General features: G+C 36.4%; 1 protein-coding gene across 10 annotated transcripts in view; it reads right to left on the minus strand.

The window, feature by feature from the left end:
- Positions 1-22,078, minus strand: part of adarb2 (adenosine deaminase RNA specific B2 (inactive)) — a 597,874-nt gene that overhangs the window by 20,732 nt on the left and 555,064 nt on the right. For all 10 annotated transcript variants that reach the window (XR_012399654.1, XM_073941371.1, XM_073941369.1 and 7 more), the window contains 3 exons: positions 13,671-13,839; positions 7,894-8,045; positions 4,678-4,846 (listed from right to left, as the gene is read on the minus strand). Coding sequence is in view for 9 of the 10 variants with exons in the window: in XM_073941371.1 (XP_073797472.1) it covers positions 4,678-4,846; positions 7,894-8,045; positions 13,671-13,839 (490 nt within the window). In the remaining variant the exon portion in view is untranslated. The remainder of the gene's footprint in view (positions 1-4,677; positions 4,847-7,893; positions 8,046-13,670; positions 13,840-22,078) is intronic.

Genomic DNA, 22,078 nt, shown 5'->3' on the forward strand with positions numbered 1-22,078 from the left:
CTGGTATGGGGCGGTCAAGGCCCCACCTTGGACCCAGGCTTGGGGTTGGAGCAAGTGCAAACGCCTGGCGGGTTTTATCCCACGGAACTCAGCCGGGTTCAGCCCAAACGAGTGACGTTAGACCATCCTCCTGCAGACCCACCACCTGCAGGGGGAGACATAAGGGGCTGGTGCATTGTGGGACAGGTTAGGACCACAACAACTCTATTGTCGGGCAAGGAAACTGGCTCTTGGGACATGGAATGCCACTTTACTGGGAGGAAAGGAGCCCAAGCTTGTGCAGATGGTGGAACGCTACCGACTAGAGATAGTTGGGCTCACCTCCACACACAGCTCTGGAACTCAACTTCTTGAGAAGGTTGTGTTAGCAATAGACATAAATCTGGTGTAATATCTGCCCTTATCATGTGCAATACTGGCAAAACTCTTAAATCTTCTGCAATGTCTGTCATTTTATCTGCAATATGGCCAATATGTGTAACTGTTGTACAATGTTGGTCATTCTATGCTCAACACATAAGTCTATAAAGTGTGTAAAGTGTAATTTTGTATGTTGTATAATATGTGTGCTGTAAAGTACTTAATTTGATTACAACGACTATAAAGTAGGGCTGTGAAATGATTAAGAAAATTTACGTAATTAATCACACTTTTTTTGCAATTAATCATGATTAATCACAATTACAAAAGGGGGAAACACGTCAAACCTAATGAAACATTTGAGTTACGCAGCTTAAGGGCAGATAAATGTCTTTGACAGCTTGCGAATTCATCTGGCACTTTCATTCACATGGACACCAATACTCAGCTTTGATGATTTAGATAATACTGATCAAGAGTCGACCATGTAAACAGCGATTTTTGATTATCTTAAATGACCACGCGAGTCCTGAAATGCGGAGGTTTTACTTTCTGTTCGCCAAGCGGTATCAAATTCCATTAAAACATTCTGAATGAAAAAATTCAGAATGAGAGTGAACTGCCGAACTGATTGTTGAAGTCTAAAGATTAAAAATGAAACACCCGAAATTGCATGAAACGCAATATTTCTTTGCACATTAAACACACGCAGGGCCAGAGCAAACTGAAATGGCGCTCTAGGCAAACGGCAATAACGCCGTTTTATTCATATGGAAGGCCGAGGACCGTGAGGATGTGGGTGGGTGTAGTGGATGAATGTGAGGACCGGGGATTCGCTCGCTATTCTGCTGCCCAAGGCAGCCGCCTAGGTCGCCTCTATGGATGCGCCGGCCATGAACACACATTGGCCACAACAGGAAATAAAAAAAACTGCAACTGAGTTATTTGCATTATTTTTTTCAAAACGTGTTAAATATTACAAATTAATCACGTGCGTTAACGTGCTAATCTTGACAGCCCTACTATAAAGAAATTCAATTCTATTCTATTCTATAATTCTAATTCTATAACTCACCCTAAATAAATGTTTCAGAAAGACTGACTGAAAGGTTCGTTGAGAACCCAAACATGGTTCCTGAATGGCATCCCTGTAAAAACACTCTTTCGGAATCATTATCTTTAAAAGTGCATGTAAAGTGTATAAACATTTGCTTAAATTTGCTCAATATTGTAAATGTTCTTTATAGTCAGCAGAATAAGTGTTGCAGACTAATTAGATGACAGCTAGTGGACACATAGCTCCTTATGGTCAACACATTTATTAAAGATTAGCAGGAGTTAGCGGAGTTTAATCATTCTGATGATATTTCCTCAATATTAACCTCTCATCCTTATGCTATTAACAGATCAGAGCCTCCTGCTTAGATATGAGTAACAGTACAAGTAATGGGAGATGTTCACAATCACACTTCGCAGGTTGTCAAAGCGCACATAAGCAAACAGAAGCTGACTGATGGTGGTAATTAAATCAAGCATATGGCAGTCAGCTCAAACGCAGCTGTGTATGAGTGTGTGTGTTCATCTGAGTGTGTGAGATCTCTGGACACTGCGATTCGCATGTTCATAGAAAGGTGTGGACTGAGTGTCAACAACATAAAAAACGATGTGTGTGAAAGTGACACAATGTCTGAAACTGGAGTAAATCTCTCTCAAGGTTAAAACTCATCCACTTGTAATATAAATTCATTTATTTATTTACCTTTTCCGCTTAGTCCCTTTATTAATCAGGGGTCACCACAGCGGAATGAACCGCCAACTTATCTAGCACATGTTTTATGCAGCGGATGCCTTTCCAGCCGCAACCCAACACCGGGAAATGTAATATAAACATGATTAGAAAAATAAGAGATCTATGAACTATGAGAAAAATATTGCAGTTTCATTCTGGGGTTCATTGGCCGTTGGTTTAAGCATGAGATTAACACTGTGACGTATTTCCGTACACAAGCTAATTATTGAAGGATTATCGAAGCGCAGCTCAGTTCAGGTTTCATCATTAGACAATATTAGTGATCATCCCAGTCCCAAAGAACACAGGGTTTGGATAACAAAAGGTAAATATCACAGCAGCCCTTCCCTCGGCCATTATAAGAGCGTATAAAAGTCGCCCTGCCTAAACGAAGTTAACGCGCCCTCATAAAAAGTAATCCTCCAATAAAGATAAACCTTGAATCAATACACTGTGCGGCGCTTGAGCTTCACAAATCACACTTCAGAGATGGTCAGCTTACTTACTCTGGGAGGCAAAACAGCAGGCAGTTTCTGTCTGGTGGAATGGTTTGTAAATAGCGTTATTTTACACTGAACAGCAAGGATACCTTTATACTTTGTTTTTTTTTTTTAGTTTACACAATCATGTTACTGATTTGAGCTAAATGTTTGAAGTGTTTATTGGTAGTTTTTGAAGTGCTGTTGCAGTTTTTATTATTGTTGTGAGGTGACAGTGCTTACCACTGAGCCGCCGTGCCACCCTTTTCATACAGTAGGTTAAACTAAATAAAAACATTTCCCTGCATAGCAACAAGCTACCCGAAAAAAAGCATACGCGATCATATATATTTTAAAACTTTTTCAAATAATTCCTAAGAGATGTTTAAGAGGGCAAGGGCATTTTTGGAGTATTTCCTATAAAGATTATTCTTATGGTCAATATTAATGGATATAGAAATACTGGGAAATCTCTGTAGATTGATGGCATTTCATGCCGTTCAGCCTTATAATCTTAAAAAGTGAGCAAAATCACCTGTTTTTTCATCACTTTAGACATTACGCTAGAGAATCATTCAAATACTAACTCTTAAATGACGTTTGTGAATGAGCAATGGTTCCTGCTGTTCTGACTGTCAGCTGCAGATGTGAATGAATGGTGGACAAAAGTAGTTCCTCAAACAAAAAGATTTTGAGACAATCCGCGTTAGTTTGTTTTTTATTTAGTTTTTTATATACACGATCATGCCGTAGAACTGTTGTATAAACGCAACATCACAATCAAAGCAGTGCAATATGACTGCGTATTGTCACTGGTGGGACACTAAGGCACTCTGCCTGCAGTCTCGAGCCAATGCAAGATTCCATAATCCACTATTGGCAATATACAGCCATATCGCACTGCTAAGAGTGTGATATTGCTTAAATTTACATATATTTGTTAAGCTTAATTAAAATAAAGATAATGTTTTTTGTTTGATAGTTTAAGATCTTGTTAACTAATAATATAATAACCCTGACTATGTGTTAAATAATAATGCAAACAAAATTAGTGATGTGCCTATATGAGATTTTAGATTTCAGTGATTTTTTTAAGTACTTCAATTATTTTTAATACTATCTATCAGTATCAATTCAAAGGTCATTTATAGTGACTTTTTTTAATCACAAATGCATTTCAACTGGTTTCTCTTTCATATGTCGCTCTGCTTTCATTTCCCACTAAAATATAAAACAGCTCAACTGTCACTAATATTTGACAGTAATATGAAAAATCCCTTCTCCATCAATGATTTGATGATCACTGATGTTGAAAAAAAATCAGCTTCACATCACCGGAATAAATGATGAACAAATAGCTAAGATCTACTTTTATTTCCTAATATAAACATTTTTAAACAAAAACTGTTCTACATTTCAAAATCACACATTTTAGCCAATCAGCTTTTTACATGTTAAGCAAAAATTATGCAAAAATCACTTTTTTAAGGGGTTTAACAACCAGCCTCTATAAAAAAAATTGAGGTATTTTTTAACCATTCACACTTGACAAAAACAGACTACCTAAACACTTTGATTGACATTCTCCACATGTACATGTCATGGGAGGGGGAAGACCCGCCCTTTAGTGACGATCTATCCCTCATTAGCATAAACAGCCCTGAGTGAGAAGCAGCCGTCCACCATTAAATTTGTAACATCAGTGACTAATACTGTATTCTCCATAATCTGCCTTCTTCTATGCTGATAAATAGGCATTTGTGGCTCCACCCTCTTTTGAAAAGAGCACAATCTTATTTGAATTTAAAGCGACAGTCACCAAAACTGCAAAATTTGGATCAAAAGGGGCAGTTTCAAATTGTTATTTGTGGGGTGTTTTGAGCTTTGAACTTAACATACACACTCTAGAGACATCAGAGACTTATTTATCATCTTATAGCTCCCCTTTAAAGTCTTTTGGATGCAGGAATATGGAGATATACATTAATCTGAGAGCTGTATTAATCTGAGAAAGTTGAAGTGTGACTGTTTTGTGTTTTTAACGCTGACCTGGATATCTTATCTGTGCAGGACATGGTGATGAGCCGTTCTCCTTGAAGGACACCGTCCCACGTCTGGACAGGAGCGGTGGACCTGACGGGCAGCGTTCCTTCCCCGGATTCAATCTTCGTCCTCAGGTGACTGTGAAACTTCTTCACCAAGTGTCTGTTACTGTGCACTGTGGAGAAAAAAAAAGTTTGATTTTGGTTTATTTATTGAAATAATACACTATAATCTTTAAATGTAGAGTAATGCAATTAAATTCAACTTGAAAAAAACAAAAAATGACTGTCAACAAGAAGGTCTTAAAATCTCAGATAATTGAGTCTTTTTTATGATGAGGCGTTGCTAATGTGGAAACTCTTCATGGTGTGAGTATTTATAAAATAATTTGTAAAAAAAAGTTGAGCTTTTTTTTCCTATTTTAAAATGTTTAAGGGGATGGCACAGTGGTTGGGCCAGTTGGCATGTCTGTGTAGAGTTTGCATGTTCTGTGTTGGCGTGGGTTTCCTCCGGGTGCTCCAGTTTCCCCCACAGACCAAAGACATGCGCTATAAGTGAACTGGATTAACTGAATTGGCCGTAGTGTACAAGTTTGTGTGAGAAAGAGTGTGTATGGATGTTTTCCAATACTGGGTTGTGGCTGGAAGGGCATTCGCTGCATTAAACATATGCTGGAATAGCTGGGAGTTCATTCCGCTGTGATGAACCCGAATAAATAAGGCACTAAGCCGAAGGAAAATGAAATAAAATGAATGTTTAAGGATTAAGAATGATATTTATCCAGCTGTTGGTTGACTTATATTAGGATTTAAGTAGAATAAAATATATCTTAAGTTTGAATTTTTTTTTTTTGCATGTTTTAAATGTTTGGTTATTATTATTATTATTTTTATTATTGCACTTTTGGATGAGAGAAGTTTAATCTTAAATTGTTAACTTTTGAACTCCCTTAACCTAACTTAACTTTAAAATTATGGTTTGCAATTTTTTAATCCATTCAGTTGATTTCCTGATCAGGCAGGTGCACTCTTAACTTTTCCCAAGAACAATGGATTCAGCTCAAAATATTCTTTAAATGTTTTGCTGTCGGGAAAAAAAGTCACCCGCATCTTGGATGACCTATGCGTCAGTAGCTAAATTATCCAGAAATCTTTATTTTCAGGTGAACTATCCCTTTTAATGTGCTACAACCTATTCAAATCTACATAAAAATCCATGCAGTATTTGGACACACAGCACTAGTCATATTCTACAACTTAACTCAACTTAACTTATAATTAAATAACATCTGCGATTACATCCAGCCAATGAGAGAGCAGCATCCACTAGTATGGGTATCTTCTTTTCTGTCTATTTGAAAAGGAGGAAAAACTAGAGTAAACTTGGTAGGTGCACCCGTGTCTGTTTGACGTGTCATCTGAGCAATATCACAACTGGGTTGAAAAAGAAAAAAAAAAGATCGGGGAAAAAATTGCTGATTCCCTTCAAAACTCAGAAGAGCAAAGTAAGTACATAGATTAAATACTCCACTAAAGGCTTCTTTCTCATTATGTAGTTCATAACAGAAGATATACTATGTGACCTATGTTGTTTCCATGTCACTCCTCGTGTGCGTTTGGTTGTGAGACATAGTTTGCAGACCGCATCAAAGTTGTCAGCAGTTCTTCCTATTTGTACAGTCATGCAGTGTGAAACTGTCTGTCGCCGATCCATCCTACAGTGTAAACACAGAACACTATACCCCAGATAGTCATGCAGTGTAAAACCATCAGTAGCTATGTTTCCATCCACCTATTTTGCAAAATGTGCATAAAAAACCAGTTGATGGAAACGCCATGATGCGCATCAATTTTGAAAATGCGCATAAAAAACTTTTGCGCTTAACTGGGTAGGATAAACGTTTTATTCGATAAGAAAAGATGCGCATAAACTGCGATGGAAACACTTTTACCGCACAAACTCCAGCATGCGCATTAAAAAAGGTCATGTGATTTTGTTGAAAGAGATCATGTGATGCTTATAATGTGTGTGAATGGACAAAACGTCAGGCTGAGCACATTATAAAACATCTGAAATGTTGTTTTGGTCATTATAAAACGCCTTACCATTTCAGTATTAATGCTATTATATTATTAATGACCTCCAGAATCAAGAGCGTCTGTGCTCCGCGTCTGACACCTTCAAACGCCACTGCGCGCTCACTGCGTATGAGGATTGTCTTCTGAGGCGCATTCATTTAGAAAAGATTGATGCAGCTTCACCTACTGCAGCAAAGGCAGTTTTTACTGTTGATATTTGGCGCCAGTTAATCAGGAAGTGATGATTTTGTTCGCTTTGACTTGTTGGATGGAAACGATGCTTCATTCGCACAACTTTTATGAGATAATCCAGTTTTGTGCGTAAAGTTTATTCGCATTTTTGGATGGAAACATAGCTTGTGATGTGACTACTTTGAAAATCCTGCAGTCTGAACTCGGCTTGACTTAACTTGCTTAGCTTAACTTAACTAGTTAAACATTTGAGGTTTGCCATCTAATGTTCTACAGTTGAGGTCAGAATTATTAGCCCCCCTGTATACTTTTTTTTAACAAAAAAGATTTTAATCAACACATTTCTAAACATGGTTTTAATAACTCATTTCTAATAACAGATTTCTTTTATCTTTGCCATGGTCACAGTAAACAATATTTGACTAGATGTTTTTTTAGACACTAATATTCAGCTTAAAGTGACATTTAAAGGCTTAATTAGGTTAATTAGGCAAGTTAAAAAAATTAGGCAAGTCATTAAACAAGTGGATTGTTCTGTAGACAATCAAAAAAAACTGTATTTAATTGAAATAATTAAAATGATTTTTTGTTTAATTAAAACTGCTTTTATTCTAGCCGAAATAAAATAAATACGACTTTCTTCAGAAGAAAAAATATTATAGGAAATACTGTGAAAAATTCCTGAATCTGTTAAACATCATTTGGGAAATATTTGAAAAAGAAATTAAAATAATAATCACAGGAGAGCAAATATTTTTGACGTTAACTGTACAACTTAGATGACTTGTACGTGAGTAGCTAAATTAACATTATATCTTGCTTTTTTGGGGTGATCTACCCCTTTAATCCAATACAACCTCTTCAAATCCACACGAAAACAAAGATCCTGACCCATGTAGCATTTGGACACGACACAGATGCACAGCTGATTCAGACAAGCAGAGACTCTTACAATCAGAGGTGATTTCGTACGGTGAGTTGACTCTGGCGTCCCCGCAGGGTGAAGTGCTGATGTACATGTGGAAGAGGACGTTCTCTCTCAGTCTCAAGCACGAATCTTTGTGCCGTACGAAGATCGATTGTTCCCAGTCCTCTTTCCTTTTGCTTCAGAGTGATCGTAGACCCCAGGCGGAGCAGAGAGAGAAAGAACAGAGAAAGCAGACATGAGAAACAACCCCCGTCTGAAACACAGTCCTGGCTAATAATGGGCCGAAGACACAAAGGAGACAAATATTGGCCTTGCCGCGGCGAAGGCTAGTTCCGTCACTGTCACATTCCCGCTCGCTAGCTAGACGATCTCAAATCATTACTCTGTCAGAACAAGGCGAGTATAAATGGCCGAGCTGTAATTCTTTAACCCACATGATCTGTAGCTAGTCGGCTGTAGGGAGGACACGCCGGTTTACACTCATCATCATCATTAGCATTAGCGTCTCGCTGTGATATCTTACAAAAGACATTTCAGAGCAGTGCATGAGGTGAACCTTACATATGCTAACATCAGCATCTCTAATTGGCACCTAAGGTGTGCTAATTATGCAAATGACCTGCAATGCCAAGTGGGCTCACATAAAAGAAAAATCCAAAAGGTCTAATTAATAATAGTAAATACTACAGTGTTTTAAACCATACTATATTCATTCATTTTCGGCTTAGTCCCTTTATTAATCCGGGGTCGCCACAGCAGAATGAATCGCCAACTTATCCAGCAAGTTTTTACGCAGCGGATGCCCTTCCAGCTGCAACCCATCGCTGGGCAAAACCATACCATACTATACTAAAGTGTATTTTAAATACTTGGTATCCACATAGTATTACTAGAGCTGCATGACAATAGGAAAATATGCAAGAAAAAATGCTAAAATATGCAAATAAAAATCTAATATGCCTAATAATTTATAATAAATACTATAGTGTTTTTGAACCATACTATAGTACAGTGTATCATAGATACTTAGTATTTAGGTAATATTTATAGAGCTGCCCAATACTAGGAAAATATGCTAAATAAATAAGCAAAAACATGTTGAAAAATCATATATGCCTAATAATTTTTTGTAAATACTATAGTGTTTTAAACCATACTATACTAAAGCGTATTTTAAATACTTGGTACTCACATAGTATTACTAGAGCTGCATGAAACTAGAAAAATATGCAAGAAAAAATGCTAAAATATGCAAATAAAAATCTAATATGCCTAATAATTTATAATAAATACTATAGTGTTTTTGAACCATACTATAGTACAGTGTATCATAGATACTTAGTATTTAGGTAATATTTATAGAGCTGCCCAATACTAGGAAAATATGCTAAATAAATAAGCAAAAACATGTTGAAAAATCATAAATGCCTAACAATTTTTAGTAAATACTATAGTGTTTTGAACCATACTATAGTAAAGGGTATTATAGCTACTGTATATAGTAATATTTACATGGTATTTATAGAGCTTCACCATACTGGGAAAATATGCAAAATTATACCAAAAAATATGTGAAACAAATCATATATGCCTAATAATTTATTGTAAATACTATAGTGTTTTTATGCCATAGTATAGTACAGTTTATTATGGCCACTTAGTATTTAGATAGTATTTACTGAGCTGCACAATACTGGGAAAATATGCTAATTAAATATGCAAAAATCGCAAAAATAAATAAATAAATAAAAATTAAAAAAAGGGGAAAAAGTTTCCTATATTTAAATTTTTTTTTATAAAAAATATTTTTTACAAAAAAATCCTATATGCCCAATAATTAGTAGTAAATACTATAGTGTTTTGAACCATACTACCATACATAAAGTGTATTATTGCTACTATATATAGTAATATTTACATAGCATTTATAGAGCTGCACTATACTGGGAAAATATGCTAAATTCTGCCAAAAAACATGTTATAGTAAATACTATAGTATTGTCAGGTAAGTTTCGGTTAGTTTTCACACCGAACACATCTCTCAGTTAAATAACGTTCATGAATAGGTTTTTAAAAAAAAAACTTTGCCATGTTGCCCTCGAATTAAACAGTTGTCATGGCAACTTGCTATTGTGAACAAAAAGCATGAAATGCTTGCTCCGCCTCTGGGTTCTTCTGATTGGCCGATCACTTTGGAAATGACATTATTGAATGACGCTGTGAGTAAAAGTTGAGATTCATTGAATTAATATCTTTCATGTTTGTGTTTACTTTAAAATAACTATCGAAAATTAGTGTGTTCTGTGTGAATGACCTCTTACAGTCTTTCTGTTTTGTGAAGTTTCGATTATAATAAAATAAAGTTGTAATTGCACGATTTAATGCTGCATTGCTATAGATAAAGTTGTATTGCTATAAGTAGGCCCACACGGAATCTGCGCGCACAGAATTCCGCACATTTTCCGCAGATTTCTGCAGATTTTTAGCCCATTATTAATTCCTTTTATTTACTTGAGTAAATGTGTAAATCTGAATTTATTCTGTTTTTATTCGGTAAGTTATTATTATTATTATAATAAATATTATTATTATTATTATATAGGAAATAACCATCTGTACATGGAGACTCAGAGTTATAATTACCAGAAATAAAGGCGCAATTGATATAAGCTCTTTTTTTTTTTCTTTAACAGGGATTTACTGTTTACACCACCAACTTTAATTATAAGCGCATCATTTTAAATGACGTATTTGCAAGTTTTCTCAAGAAAAACCTCAAAATATTCTCTCCTGCTCATCAGAATGTCATTGAGGTTATCGAGGGAACTCGACACAGACTGAACCTGAAAGAGCTTGATGCTAACAACACATATTCTCACATATCACACCTAACAAAGGACTTCAGGACTACTTTCAGAAGTGCTAATTTCAATTGTTGCTTCATAAAGAATCCGCATTATCATTTGAGTCTGCTGCGGTGTTGGAGGAATCATTGTGCGCCGGCGACGAAGACTCTAAATGTCTTCTCCGATGTAGCAGATTGTTGCAAAGAAAGCCTCCTGTAATGTCATATTTGCATACTCGTCTTCCCCGAGTGCATTATCTGTAGCTAAATGGGCCCGTTTGCCTGGGTCTGGAGTCTAGTTTGGAAGATAAGTCATTATGTTGGGCAAATAAAATACCACAACGGCCATCAGCACCTTCCTCAATAGACAGATCTGGAGCAGCACGCTTTACCCCCTTAGCATCGCAGGTCATTTGTGTAATCAGCCCAACTTAGGTGCCAATTAGAGATGCTAATGTTTGCATATGTAATGTTCACCCCGTGCACTGCTCTCAAAAGTTTTTGCGAGATGTCACAGAGAGGCGCTAATGCTAATGACGTGATGGGACAGCTCTGCTTTTCTGCATGCTAACATGCTAACACAAACAAACTTAGCCTCACATGAACCTCATTTTATTTATAAAATTGACAATTCTGTCATCAGCTACTCGCGCTTGCTTCAAACCAGTGTCAGTTTTTTTCTGTAAAACAAAAATTAAGATATATTGACTGTTGGACATCTTACTATGTGTCTCTGTCTCTTACTCTGTGTGTGTGTGTGTGTGTGTGTGTGTGTGTGTGTGTGTGTGTGTGTGTGTGTGTGTGTGTGTGTGAGTGTGTGTGTTTGTGTTTATTTTACGTTAGATACAAGTGTGTCTTCAAAAGTTAGCTAAATCTGTCAAACCCTCGCTTTGGGAGCATCACCGCAAGTTAAAAATGACTCATAAATAAACGAAGTGTTTCCTCTTTATTATTAATTCATGCAGTTGTCTTTTTAATAATTTTGAAGTTTCCTTTTGGGATTTGTCCCAGTCTCTACCAATTATCATTATTATTTTCCTAAAAAGAATAGGAAAGTCTGTTATAAATAAATGTGTTGTTAGCAATTTCCAAAGGCTGCTTATATTTTAGTATGTTAGCTGGTTTGTAACATGTTTTAACACATGAACCCTGTTTTGATTGAGTAGTAAGAGCGTTTTTTGTTCCTAGCTTGTTTAGCAGGTTAGCATGGATGTTACTATCACATTTTAGCACTATGCTTTAGCATGTTTCTATTATGTTTACATATTGAATTGGGATGTTTGGAAATGGGATGTTGTGCTAGCATTAACTGACATGTTTCTAACCAGTTTTAAAACATGTAAAAAAGGTTTCAACATGTGGCTAGCATGTTTCTTGCAATGCCTACTTTATTAGAATGAGGCAGCATGTTGTTAGCATGTTTAACATGTTACTAGCAAGTTTCTTGTATGCTTGAACATTTACATATGATGTTGCTACAAATGGCAAGCATGACTTAACAGGTTGGTTTGATTGTTTTGTCTCGTTTACATATTAGCAGGATGAAGTGACATGTTATTAGCATGTTTAAGCCAAATGTTAGCATAAATAGCATGTCTTAACACATGGTTATTCTGGAATATTTGACATGTTGCTAGGATGAAGTGGTGCTGTTAATATATTTTCCCACTAGGCTAGCATACGTTAGCATGTTTCTAAGATGTTTAGAATGTTTACTTGATTAGCACATGGTCTGCATAAAGAAACATGATACTAGCATGTTTACAACATGTTTAGTACATTGTGAAGAGACATTAACAAGCTGCTTGTATGTTGTAACACTGTTAGCACAAAATGGCATGTTTATAACATGTTTGAACTCTGCACATGTTGCTACTATGTTTTTAACCTTCGTTAGCTTCTTATAACAATATGCTAACATAAATTAACATGTTGCTAGTATGTTTCTGGAATATTTGACATGCTGCTAGGATGAAGTGGTACGATGTTAATATGTTTAACCCCTATGCTATGATGTTTAGAATGTTTCAACACAGGGCTAACCTGATTAGCACATGTTTTGCAATAATGATACTAGCATGTTTACAACATGTTTAGTACATTGTGAAGATAAATTAAGTATGTTGTAACAAAGTTAGCACAAAATAGCATGCTAATAACATGTTTTAACTCTGTACACATTGCTACTAAGTATTTAACCTTTGCTAGCTTTATATAACATTGTGCTAATATGAATTAGCATGTTGCTTGTGTGTTTCTGTAATACTTGACATGTTACTAGGATGAAGTGGTATGTTTTTAACATGTTTTTCCACTAGGCTAGCATACATTAGCATGTTTCTAAATTGTTTAGAATGTTTACTTGATTAGCACATGGTTTGCATAAAGAAACATGATACTTGCATGTTTACAACATGTTTAATCCATTGTGAAGAGACATTAACAAGCTGCTTGTAATCTGTACCACTGTTAGCACAAAATGGCTTGCTAATAACACGTTTAAACTCTGTACATGTTGCTAATATGTATTTAGTCTTTGCTAGCATCTTATAACATAGTGGTAACATGTTGCTAGTGTGTTTCTAGCAAGCTTGTAAGATATTTTAAAACTGTTACTATAGGACAGGGGTTACCAATCTCGTTCCTGGAGGTCCGGTGCCCTGAAGGGTTTAGCTCCAACTTGCCTCAACACACCTGCCTGGGTGTTTCAAGTATACCTAGTAAGAGCTTGATTAGCTTAGTTCAGGTGTGTTTGATTAGGGTTGGAGCTAAAATCTGCAAGACACGGGACCTCCAGAAACAAGTTTGGTGATCCCTAATATAGGGTAACAATATAATTAATATTTTTGTTAGCATTTATCTAATCCGATTTGACTTTAAATACGTTGTTTCCAGTGTGTTTAACGCATGGCTGGCATAAATAGACATCGGTGTTTCTGTGAAAGATGTGTTTTACCTGAGGTGTAGCTCTAGTTGTGAATAGAGGAAGCGCAGCAGTGCTCGTCTAGTGGTGATTTCTGCATGGCAATCATTGACCACCAGCCCCTGGTTACTGATGTACTCTCCATTAATGCATTTGGTACCGGAGGAGAGCGCCACCACTTGAGCATGTCTCAGATCCAGGCCTGATCAAAACACACAAACACAGGAAGTCAACACACAGCAACATAATAACACTGGAATTGAATTTAGTAGCATCACTTTAGTCGATCAGTCAGCATTTCTGAGTGGAGTTTGCATGTTCTCCCCGTGTTGGTGTGGGTTTCCTTTGGGTGCTCCGGTTTCCCCCAGTCCAAAGACATGTGCTAATAAATAAACTAAATTGGCCATCGTGTATAAGTGTGTGTGTGAATGTGAGTGTGTATGGGTGTTTCTCAGTGCTGGGTTGCGGCTGAAAGGGCATCCGCTGCATAAAACATAAGCTGGAATAGTTGGCGGGTCATTCCGCTGTGGCGACCCCTTATAAATCAGTCGAAGAAAAATTAATGTATGTTCATCTGAAAGCTCATATCCCTACATCTTAAATATTGTTTGCATTGTTGTGTGACACATAGGCAGGATTATTAAATGACCTAAGATCACCTGATAGTAGCATGTGGCCATTTTAAAATGAAGCAGCATACTGTACACATGTTTTATAAAGACGGCTACAACTATAAATTGTGCTGTGGTCCACAGTAAAAGCGCTTCTTGCTGATGTTCTCCACACAAGGATGAGTAACTGGTCATCAGTGCACAAAGCTTTTCTGTGACATTTTCATCAGCCACAGCAAGACCAAACCCACAAGCCCGGCACAAAGCGTCTCCAGCTGCCAGCATGCCCGTCCCACAGCTGCTGGGTCTCGATATGGACAGACAGGGTTTCTGCACCGAGAGCAGCTCAAGCGTGTGAGCCGATGTCTCAGCATGCTTAGCCATAAAGCTCTGGGTGCTGGAAAAGAATATATATCTCCCCATCGCTTCAAAAATTTAGTGTTCACCGCCTCGTGTAGACCTGCAGGCTAGAGGCAACATATGAGCTTTTATCAGTCGGGACCCAGACGGAATTGCACGGCGTGGCCCGGCCGCCACCAGCGCGGCTGCCTGGCAATAACAATAATAAAAACTAATATTGAGGTGGGGTTAAAGGCATAGCCTTTGAAATCCATTCTTCCACCTTTCACTGCCTGCTGAACCGAGAGGGAGCGAGCGTGTGTGTGTGTGTAAGAGAGAGAGAGTAACACACCATCAACTAAACGAATCACTGTACAGTTGTGTATTTAATATGTATCAATATTTATAATTTTATTATTATTAATATATTTATTAGTATTAAAATATATTTATTTCTTTCCCAGAGAGGGGTTGCAGCTGGAAGGAATAATAAAGTCGAAAAGAAAATGAATGAATGAATATATTTATTTCATATTTTTTCTTTGCATTATCTTCTTACTAATCGTATTAGCCTTTTTTATTTGTGTACACAGTAAAATGATTGACTTAAAAAAATTAGTAAACCCATTGCTTTATCTTTTTTAGTTAATGAGGTGAGAATTATTTGCCGTCCTGTTCAATTTTATTTATTTACTATTTTTTTCCCTATTTTCTGTTTAAAGTAAAGGTTTATGGGAGAAATCACACAGCTTCTGTCCTTTTTATGATAATGATTACCATTTTTGAGAATGATTTGAGGTATATATACAGTTGAAGTCAGAATTATTAGCCCCCTTGAATTATTAATTGATTGTTTATTTTTTCCTCAATTTGTGTTTAACGGAGAGCATATTTTTTTCAACACATTTCTAATCAAAATAGTTTTATTAACTCATCTCTAATAACTGATTTATTTTATCTTTGCCATGATGACAGTAAATAATATTTGACTAGATATTTTTCAAGACACTTCTATACATCTTAAAGTGACATTTAAAAGCTTAACTAGGTTAATTAGGTTAACTAGGCAGGTTAGGGTAATTAGGCAAGTTATTGTATAACAATGGTTTGTTCTGTAGACTATCGAGAAAAAAAAGCTTAAGGGGGCTAATAATTTTGTCCCTAAAATGGTGTTTAAAAAATTAAAAACTGCTTTTATTCTAGCTGAAATAAAACAAATAAGACTTTATCCAGAAGAAAAAATATTATCAGACATACTGTGAAAATTTCCTTGCTCTGTTAAACATCATTTGGGAAATATTTAAAAAAGAAGAAAAAAATTCAAAGGGGGCTAATAATTCTGACTTCAACTGTTTATATTCATTCATTCATTCATTTTCTGCCGATTTTCCGGGGCCGGGTCGCGGGGGCAGCAGTCTTAGGAGAGAACCCCAGACGAGGGCGATCGAGAGCTTTGCATTTCGGCTCAGGTCCTTCTTCCCAGGGCCATTTTATATCGAAGGTGATGCCACACCATATTGGTGTTTTGTAACACCTACTTTTTATGAGGTGGGTTATTAGCCAATGCAATTGCTCTGTGGTCCATTTAGCTTACCCAATTCACATTTAGTGCATGTGTTTGGACTGTAAGGCCACCCTGACCACCTGGAGGAAACCAACGAGACCAAGTGACCCAGCCAGGGCTTGAACCAGCGACCTTCTTCTATGGAGGCGGCAGCACTACACACTGTGCCACTTTGTCGAGATATATATACAGTTAAAGTCAGACTTAGTAGCCCTCCTTTTGATTTTTCTTTTTTAAATATTTCCCAAATGATGTTTAACAGAGCAAGGAAATTTTCACAGTGTGTCTGATAATATTTTTTCTTCTGGAGAAAGTTTTATTTGTTTTATTTCGACTAGAATAAAAGCAGCTTTTAATATTTTTAAAAACAATTTTAAAGTCAAAGTTATTAACCCCTTTAAGCTATTTTTTATTGTCTACAAAACAAACCATCATTAATGACTTGCTTAATTACCCTAACCTGCCTAGTTAACCTAATTAACCTAGTTAAGCCTTTGAATGTCACTTTAAGCTGTATAGAAGTGTCTTCAAAAATATGTAGTCTAATATTATTTATTGTCGTCATGACAAAGATAAAATAAATCAGTTATTAGAAATGAGTTATTAAAACTATTATGTTTAGAAATGTGTGTGTTTTAGCGTGCTCATCTGGATCTTCTCTTGGCTGTTCTTCACCCAGTGGGGGTCACTGAAGGCTACAGAGAGCTGCAGTCATGCTCACATCCAGGGTGTTTGCCTTTGTGCCCACCTCACTGGCACAATGTGCTTTCTCTGAGATGTTGATGATTATTGCTCTTCTAAAAGCCGCGTTGCCCACAGGCCGCACACCCCCACATACCGAGAGAAGAGCCTTTACAACAATTTCATGCCGCTTCAGAGAGAAATGACTACACGCTCGCGTCTCTGTCTCTCTGCCATCGCCAGATTGATCTAAACTATCATTAAATGGAACAGCATGGAGAGAGCGGGGCTGGTTGCGGCCTTTTAACTTGCCTTTTTTGTTTTTTGGGGAAGAAAGTGTTTTTGCTGTTGGCAATTGTTGAATAAAGATGCCTGAACACACAAACCGGGCATTCTGGGACCCTGCTGGGCTCTGGAGCAGTGCATGCTGGGATGGATGCAGGTTTGGCAGGTGGAAATTGGGTAGAACCGGCTGGCATTTGTCTTTAGAGGAAAGTTTGGGACATTCAAGCAGTATTTGATTGATGGAAAAGTGGAGTTGGTATAGTAGTGTGCAAAAAGAAGGACATAACTCATTTTTTTGAGTTTGAGCTGTACTGTAAATAATATTTTTAATGAACAGTTTCCATATTAGGTGACAAGTGTGATCCCATGACATTCTATAGGCAGGGTCCTGTAGAGCAGAAAAAAATTTGGGGCCCTACTATGCTCTGATTGCAAACCGACCCACACTGATTTTAATGCTTATTAAATACAATCAATGGAGCAAAAAAAAAAAAAAAAAAAAAAAGTAAAGCATAAGGATTACAGGATACATAAATAATTTTTTTTTTTTAAATAAATAAAAATAAATAAATAAAAAAATCACAGCTTATAGTGAATATGTGTGCACAAATGTGTTATTAATAAATTAAATTTAATTAAAATAAAATAAATAAATAGATGACTAAATAAATAAATACAAAAGGTCACAGTTATAGTAAATATGTGTGCACAATAATAGTTATTAATAAAATAAATTCAATAAAATTAAAATAAATAAATTATAAAATAAAGTCCAAATAAATAAATAAAATAAAGAGACAAATAAGTGACTAAATAAATAAATGAATAAATAAATAAATAAATAAAGGTCACAGCTAATAGTGAATATGTGTGCACAATAACTAAGTGTTATTTATGAAATAAATAAAATAATAAAATCTAAATAAATAAAAAATAGATAAATAGATGAGTGAATAAACAAACTAACAAAAATAAATACATAAAGGTTACAACTAATAGTGAATATGTGTGCACAATAATAAAGTGTTATTTATAAAATAACATTAAATTAAATTAAAATAAATTAAATTAAAAACCTAAATAAATAATTAAATAGATAAATAGATGAATATATAAATAAATAAAAAAGGGCCACATTTAATGGTAATAAAATAACATTATAATGAAATAAATTCAAAAATAAAACCTAAAAAAAATAGATAGATAGATAGATAGATAGATAGATAGATAGATAGATAGATAGATATATAGATAGATAGATAGATAGATAGATAGATAGATAGATAGATAGATTTTTTATTTTGATTATTATTAAATGTTTAATTTTACTTTTACTTAAATTTCATAAATTATATTTTCTTTAACAAAGGAACTCGAAAATACTCTAATAAAAAACACTTTTTATGCAAATCAATAAAATTTGTCTCAGAGTCTGAGTGTTTTGCAGATGAACTCTTCTTATACAGCAAATATGCCATTTATATACTGTAACACATCAATTCATATGTAATTCATGTTATAAATTAATATAGAAATAACCTCAACAAACAGCCAACATAAAACTGAAAATTCCACAATACAAAATCAGCAAAAAGATACGTTAAAAATAACACAACAGATATAAATAGTCCTCAAAGAGAAGTGTAATGACATACAGTGCGGTCTTTTGTATGTGATCATAAGCGAGACACTATTAATCAGCAGTCGGGTCAGTCTAGTGCAGGTCTGTCAGGGGAAGCCCATATGCTGATATGAGCTTAATAAGCATCATTACCCCCACATTTCCTAAATGAGTTTTGTTTCGCAAAAACAAGGAAAGAATGCAGTTCATCAGCTCCTTTATGAGGCCATCAAATCATAAGGAAATCATTAGATGGGCTTTTATGCGTCTCTGCTTTGGGGAGGTCTAGGAAAGAGCCTACTGGATTGGCTGGAAAGGACACGGTGTCTTTTGTTGGGGGGAGGAAAAAAATGGGATTATTTCTGAAAATTGATGAATTTGCATTAAACACATTTTCGTCAGGGTGTAAAGCAAATGGCCGAGGTCGTCGTCTAACCAAGTCAATTTACATGCCATTAGGAATAAAGAGGCTCGCCGATTGATCCTTTACAAGTTGCTCTTGCATGCTAAAACGTTTGAATATTAAATGAGGTCAAAATGGAGCACACCATCAGCGTTTAACAATTTCTTTCCATGATCGTTCCCTCCGATTGAAAGTCTTTGTGTAAAGTCGGCTTGTTTGTTTTAAAATGATATCAAATATGCAGCAAATATTAAAAAGAGGACTTGTAATGCACGCTGAGAAATAAAGGTAAACCGTCTGGGGTGTTACATGTTGGTACCTTTACTGTGTACAGAACAAACCACTGTTATACAATGACTTGCCAAATGAACCTAACTTGCCTACTTACCCTAATTTGCCTATTTTCACGAATTAACCCAACCCAGAGTTATTCTGAATATCTACCACTATATACATTTCTGGAGAGCACCAAATACATCCCAGGAGCTACTTCTTTTTGCAGTTTTGTTTTGAATTTACTTGAGGCCGCTGTGTACGCTTAAAGATCTCAAGTTTCTCTCGTGAGTGCCGTTCATGCCTGCTGTTCTAACGTAAATCCACCAGAGGCCGCTGTCGACTGACTGACCAATCGACTGACTGACCAATCGACTGACCCATTCTCTTTTCCTAAGCCCAGCCAATAGTGTTTACAAAAGCACAGATAGACCAGAGCCCACCTACTTCCCTAAACCCAATCGACAGTGCTTTCAAAAGCACTCCAGAAAAAGAAAAGCCCCCAGATTTTTACCATGTTTTCACATTTTACCAGATTCTCACCCTGTTATTTACTTATTTATTGGCTTCTGTTTTTGTCTTAGCCACTTTCTGGAACCGTTCTTTGCTGGACCTGAAACTACTTATTTAAAACGAGCTGATACAACATAATTCTTGAGATTATTTTGGGGACAACTTAATTATGTTTAATCCAATTAATTTGTAAAAACAATGTACGTCAGAGGATTTAGGATGCAGCGCGGAGTTTACCGTGATGATGGGGTTCGACTGCAGCTAAAAACAAATCCAGAAACCAGGTAAAACAAAAACAAAAGCCAAAAAATAAGTAAATAACCGGGTGAGAATGTGGTAAAAACTGAAAATGTGGAGAAAATCTGGCTACTATGAGGGCTCTTTTTCTGGATTACTTTTTAAAACTGTCGGTTGGGTAAGGGAAGTGGGTGGGCAGGTCAATTGGTGCTTTTGAAAACACTATCGACTGGGTTCAGGGAAGGAGGAGAATGGGTCAGTCGATCGGTCAGTCAGTTAGTTGACAGCGCCCTCTGGTGGATTTACGAGAGAACAACAAGCGTGAATGGCACTTGCAGAAATTTGACATCTTAAAAAGCGTAAACAGCAGCCTCTGGTCAATTCGCGAAAACAAAAACTGCAAAAAACGTACCTCCTGGTACATATTTGACGCTCTTCAGAAATGTATATAGAGGTACATAATCAGAATCAGCCTGGGTTGCAATGTTGTCACAAAACTCAAATAACTTCAAATTCAGAAGTAAACTTTTCAGGATGACTTTCTTTCCCATCAAAGAAAAATCGGTCCGATTGCTGTAAACACAATCATCAGCTCTCCAAATGTGGAAACAAACACGTTTACCAGCCCTTCAAATGTTCAAACCCCAGTTTTTTTCCAGCACCCTGGTTGAAATGCGATTATTCACGTCGTCTGATTCAAGCGGTGTCTGTTTCTTTAACGTTAGCCGATGAAATAATCCAATAAGAGTCCTGCGTAGAGCACTTTCGCTCAGGTTACGACTCCCTCTGCGAAAGTCCTGCCGTTCAAAGTCCGACCCGCATTAATATTCCAGCGGTGCCCGTGCCAGTCTAAAAGATTCAATAGGGGCTCAAAGAGCAGCGAACAGAACCCCCAGTGTTTCTGTCAAGTTCTGCGTGTCTGCTCGCCTGCCACAGATTCTTGGGCACCGATGTCTGGATCTTTGAAGATAACAGTCTTAATAAACATGCTCCGCAATTACTGTGAGGCAGACGGAGAGAAAGAGAGAGAGACGGAGCAGCGAGGACAGGGATTAGGTCAGATCTCACTGAAGTCTAAATTGATGAGCTGTGGTCTTCAAAAGAAAAACTTGATACTGATCCTGCAATGACTCCTGAAAGCCTGCAGCGGCGGCGGAGTTTATACACAAACACACTGAAGCGCCACATCGGCCTGTCTCGGCTCCACTACTGCACAATTTGACAGTTAAATACTGTATATTTTAGCAACAATGAACAGTTAAATAGCTATATGGGATACGGAGAGCGTGCTTGTGTTTGGGGTTAGTGATATAAAGGAAACCCCCTATACATTTAGATTAAATTAACAAACGTTTTGTTTATTTTTATATACAGGGTAAACTTTTTTTGATCCACTTCAAATGCTGACTATTATACACACACACACATATTTATAAACACACATTTTTATTTTGTATGTTTGCGCAAGTGTTATTTAAACATTTATACTAGCCTGATGTCTTGAGGAAACGTAACTGTACATAATTTTACGTTGTGTCAGTTTAGTGGCTAATTCATATGAGTTCAGTTGTACGAAAATGTACAGTTTCAATATGAAGGCGTGGCACCAAACCCCGCCCCTAAACCCAACCATCAATGGGGGATATGCAAATCGTACTAAATGGTATGAATAAGATTGTACGAACTAATACGAATTAGCAACTAAATCAAAAATTTACGAATCGTACGAGATGTGTTTATATTGATGTGCAAGTTTATATTGATACACGTGAGTTTATAGATGCATATAAGTTTATAGGTATATGCAAGCATATATGTTTTTATATGCAATGAGTTTATATGTATGTGCGTGTGTTAATGTGTGTGTTTATGCAAGGATCGAGTTTACGTCTATATAAACAAGTTTCATGTATG

The sequence above is a fragment of the Danio rerio genome, chromosome 24, assembly GCF_049306965.1.
Source record: "Danio rerio strain Tuebingen ecotype United States chromosome 24, GRCz12tu, whole genome shotgun sequence".
NCBI lineage: Eukaryota > Metazoa > Chordata > Actinopteri > Cypriniformes > Danionidae > Danio > Danio rerio.